Here is a 5,287-nt window from a genome sequence, read left to right as displayed (position 1 = left end):
CTAACTGCCTTAGAAGTACTGATTTTTACCATGCAATCAAAGTTTACATGACATAGTCTCTTGTGCCATAACCAACTTTCATCTATATGTGCAATCAAGCATGCCTTTTCACTGTTATTCAAATGAAAGATATTACCTCTAGTCTGATTACCGGTTGCAATTTCCAAACTAGTTCTATTCATGATTATGCATTTTCCATTTTTAAATTGTAACTAAAATCCCTTCTCAACTAATTGACCAACACTAAAAATATTATGCTTTAATCCTTCAACATAGTAGACATTGTCAGTGTTATGCTTACCATCAAGAGATATTGAACCCTTACCTTTTGATTGAACAGGCTTTGTCATCTCCAAATCTTACTAAACCTCCATTGTATTCTTGAAAGTTCAAGAATTTACCTTTATCTCCTATCATATGATGTGAGCATCCTGAGTCAATGATCCATTCATCCTTTACTTCAACTTTAGCTACTAGGGCTTGTTCTACCAGTTGAGCAGTAGGTGCCGATTGATCTTCTGTTATAGCAACAAAAACCCATCCATTGTCTGCTGGATCCTCATCAGAATCATCAATCACACCTTCATCAACAATGTAACAAGATTTGTCTTTGCTCTTCTTAAATCTGTATCTCTGATATTCAGGATTAGGCTTGTATGTTCTTCTAGCTTCTTCTCTTAGTCTTGCATGTCTATCAGGGCATCTCGAAGCCATATGACCAATTTTATTGTAGTTGAAACATTTAAAGGGTGCTTTACCTTCATACTTACTTCCAACTGGATCTTTTTTCATTTTCCTTGCAAATAGTGCTTCAAGTTCTTCAAGCTCTTCATTCTCCTTCCTAGTTTCTTCAAGTTCTCTTGCATAAAAGGATTTCCAGTCTGATTTGTCAAATGATGGAGCAGATGATGTTGATGCTTTAAAGGCCAAATCTATCTTTATAGTAGCAATAGGACCAAATTCCTCAATTTCAAAGGTTGAAAGTTTTCCAATCAATGTATCCCTAGTTATTGATGTATTAGGGATTGTTCTTAGCGCATTTATAGTAGTAACCTTCATTTTATATGCCAGTGGCAATCCTCTTAAGATTTTTGAAACAATTTCATTTACTCTTTCCATAAAAGCAGAAATTCTTTCATCTTCTTCCATTTTCAGATGTTCATACCTGACTCGGAAGCTTTCAAGTTTTGCAATCCTGATTGTGGAATCTCCTTTATTTAGTGTTTCCAAATGATCCCAAATAGCTTTAGCAGTAGACCTATCTAATAATCCCATGATTTATTGATCTGATAATGCACTCAAAAGTGCTTCTCTTGCTTTGCAATCATTCTCCTCATCTTTAGCTAAGGTAGTTGGAACAGTCTGACCAGCTACAGCAGTAGTATAACCATTCTTTGTAACTTCCCAGATGTCTTTACCAATGCAATTCAGATGTGTCTCCATCCTGATCTTCCATATCCCATAGTTGATTCCATCAAGTTTAGGACTGTCCTTCCTGAAATAATTAGTAGACATTGGATCTCCTCAAGTTGTTAAACTTCTGCAAAGGAGGACTAAGCTCTGATACCAATTCTATGGTCGAGCCCCTCTCCAAAAAGAAAAATTTGGTGGCTAAGGACCATGTTCTGAAGATTTCAGATTAGGGAATTAAATTGGACATCCCTATCAATGTCCTATAAGAAAAATAGGGGACCATGGCAAAAGAAGAGAACAATGGGATACAGAGGACTAGTAACCTGATAAATTTGGTAATGGAAGCTACCAGAAGCCAAAAGAGCTATTGGAAGTGGGTGGAGAGCGAAATTGATACCCTCAAAGTGGGGGTTAAGGAGATTATTGATATCTTCACTGCTTCCCTTGAGCCCAACAAACCTGAGAAACTCATGATTATGACCCAAAAGATCTCCTAGGATGTTGAGGTGATGAAATAAAATCATGAACAAAGGATTGAAAAGGTGGAGCAGTCTATGGTGGAGATTAAGAAAAATCTCAAGAACCTGGTTGACATAAGCAAAGAAGCCATGAACAAGAGTATAGAGGGGCTTGAAAAGATCAATGCCATGGTTGCTGATAATAGATCCTACCACAATGAACCTGTGAAAGATCTTGGAGGGGAAGATATGGCTACTAGAGATCGAAAAACCACTGGTCCTAGTTCCTGAACCAAAAGTAGGAGCAAAAACAAGGGTACCTCCAGATTAATTATGGAGGAGATGGAGGAAATTGACAAGATTTCCATCCAGAAGAACAAAGATTTGGTGCTCTCTCTTAATTGAGAGTTTTTCTTTTGTTTTGACTTGTTTGTTTGTGTCTCCTTTGTTTTCATGACTACTCGGGGTTGCTCCCTTGTTTTGATGTTGGTTCATGTATGTTTGGTTGATGGCCTATTTTTGTAAAACTTTTGGTTTCGGGTCCATGTAAAACCCGTTTATCTTTATCAAAAGCTACTAGTTTGTACATAGTGGGGTGCATATGATTGAGATATGTTAGCAAGATGGCCTTCACATTCTTTTATTTTCTTGTCAATGTCCATAGTAAACTTTAGAAAAATTAGACATGACTTGTATATTTGACCACCTTCATCTAATGCATCTTGAATACCCTTCATAACAGCTATTAAACTAACCCTATCACTCTCAATCATCTTAGAAAATGTTTTCAGTCTCATAGCATTAAAATGATTCAAAACTCTATTATTTGTTGCCTTTTCCAAAGACACAAAATGAGATTCTATAGCATTCGACATACTTCTAAGCTTACCAGAGGGGTTATCAGTTGTGTCCATTATAAAAGATGGCAAAATTTTCTCTAACACATCTCCTCCCAATGTTATTAACTCTATATTTGAGGTATGGGATTTGAGTAAGTCCTCACTAGATTTTTCTTGTGTAATAGTTTATAGCTTCAATGCTTGATTCGGAGATAAATAAATTAGATAGGGCCTTGACAAAAATCATCTGAATCAGTAATAACTTATTTTCCTTTGACAGCAACAGTGTCTCTTGCCCCTATCATCGAAGCTTGATCATCCTCCTCTCCTTTATCCTTTCCTACTACCTCTTCACTTGCATCTTTTTCATCCTTCTCCACATCATCTTCTCCCTTTTCAGCATCAACTTTCTCCTCATTTTCCTTATCTGAAACACATTTTATCATTGGAGGATCCTGTATAGCTTCGCTAGAGTTGTCAGCATTAGCATTATAAGGATCATCTGCAACTATTGTTTGATCATTTGATTTCCCTGCTAGCATGGTTTTCTTAGAAGATTGATCTTTCTTCTTATCAAGAATGGTTGCATGCACTTTTGGAATGAATTTGGCTTGTGACTTCTCTTTTGGTTGAGTATCATCATCTGCTAGATTCACATCATACCTCTGATCTAGCGAGAATTGTCTCAAAATTACTTCAATCTTTTTAGTCACTTCATCTATTTTGTTGAGCATGATTTTATTGACTCTCTTCTTACTTCAAAATCTTTCCTTTACAATATTTAGCAATCTAACAACCTCAACTTTAGAAATCATAGAGGATAAATTCACTCATACATACTCTTTTATTCTTTCATCCTCCAAACTTGTTGTATGCCTCTTGGCATCCAAAATATCATATAATTCCTTCAGAATCATAAATGATATCTCAATCAAGGTCTTCCTATAAACATTCATATACCTTATAATTGCTTCCTCAATAGCTCTCTAGTCTTTATCATCATAATTTTTATAATATATGGGTACATTTTGAAATTTCCTTCTTTTATCACTTCATCAATTATTTTATTTACTATCTTTGGAGGGACAAGAACATAATTACCTTCCAATTTTCTTGACTTTAGAGCTTCATCTAATTCATATTTTTCTTTCTTGCTCATTTTGGCTCTACATTATGGCTCATCTTTATCTCTTGGCTTCTTTGATGGTCAGGCTCCAATAGATTGAATCTTCTTAACTACCCTTGCATAAGTAGTTGTCTTATTTACCTCTTTCACTGCTTCATCAGATTTAGTTTCTATATCCTCAATAGTTTCTGCAATATAGTCTCTTTGTGGCTTCTCCTTCTTCCTCTTCTCGACTCCACCAGTTGACTTAGCTTGTGGCTTGGGTGGAGGGATAGGCTTTTGAATACCAGAGGTAGGTGCAAACTGGGATTGCCTTGGCTTGAATTGTTTGGGAGGAGTGGAGATTGGTTTTGATTTCTTAGGCTTTACCATGTCCTCCTCCTTCATTATATTTTAATGCCTATCCCTTTCCACAACTTCTTTTGATATACATTCAGCAAGCTCTTCAACTTTCTTTTTGACTTTCCTCTTTGTTGTTGACTCAGTAAATTTCTTATGTAGATCAAGATCTTTCTCTTTGTAGGTACCGAACCACTTTTCCTTTTCATCTACCAGTTTACTCAATAGTTGTTGAGCATATGCATTAAGTTTATTTCCATCTACCTCATACCCCAAGGGCATGATCCAAATGGTACTAGGTTCAAATACCTCCATGTGGCATTGGCCTTTGTCTACCATAAATTAGATCGTCTTCTCATATTTTTCAACAATATATTTTGGTATCCTCTCTCTACTTTGCATCATTGCTTTAAATAATTTAAAGTATCCCCATAAATAATATTTTTGAGCTATAGTATCACCCAATCCTTGCAAACCTTCTTTCATTTGGACTGCCACTGGTTTATCATAAGCCCATTATACCTTTCCTATACCAAGCATTTCATTCAAGAAGTAAATTGCTAAATAGACAATTAGAGAACCGAATTTGAAAACATGTTTCTTGTCTTGTTTTATTTTCTTCAGGTTGCTCATTAGCTCACTGAGAAGCACTCCACATAGATCATACCTTGTGTCCTCCTTAAGCATCTAATAAGCCACAAATATAGCAGTACCAGATACTAAATTATGTCTACTGGATTGGTACACCTTTTCTCTTGCCACCATTGAGGAAAATCTCACGTCATGTTTGATGATATCAGTAATTATCATCGACCGACTATCATGCTAGGATCCGGTAACCTTTGTTATTGCTGTGTTTTGAACTTTTCATAGACTGAGGATCTCATCGGTTGCATTGAAATAGGTTATAGTTTGAATGGATTGCTTCATGATCTTGTGAGGTCTATCTAGCCATATAAACTCATCGTGGATTTGGCTCAAGTTGAATCTAATCCATTTGGGTTCATCGAACACCATAAAACAAACAAACTAGATAAAACCCTTGTCTTGCAATGATTCAAATTTAGGCTTCAGATTCCCCATTCCATCCATCATATTCTTGGTTTATAGTG

The 5,287-nt window shown here is 36.0% G+C and overlaps 1 protein-coding gene across 1 annotated transcript; it reads right to left on the bottom strand.

The window, feature by feature from the left end:
* Positions 1 to 2,973: 2,973 nt before the first annotated feature.
* On the bottom strand, positions 2,974 to 4,223 carry LOC131036794 (uncharacterized). Its single transcript, XM_057968781.2, has 2 exons — positions 3,978 to 4,223; positions 2,974 to 3,375 (listed from the first exon to the last, which is right to left on the bottom strand). Exons 1-2 carry the CDS (start codon positions 4,221 to 4,223, stop codon positions 2,974 to 2,976), a joined length of 648 nt encoding a protein of 215 aa, XP_057824764.2.
* Positions 4,224 to 5,287: the final 1,064 nt, after the last annotated feature.

Source organism: Cryptomeria japonica, chromosome 5, assembly GCF_030272615.1.
Source record: "Cryptomeria japonica chromosome 5, Sugi_1.0, whole genome shotgun sequence".
Taxonomy (NCBI): domain Eukaryota; kingdom Viridiplantae; phylum Streptophyta; class Pinopsida; order Cupressales; family Cupressaceae; genus Cryptomeria; species Cryptomeria japonica.
Note: the sequence above shows the minus strand (reverse complement) of the source record. Positions and strands in the feature narration are given on the sequence as shown.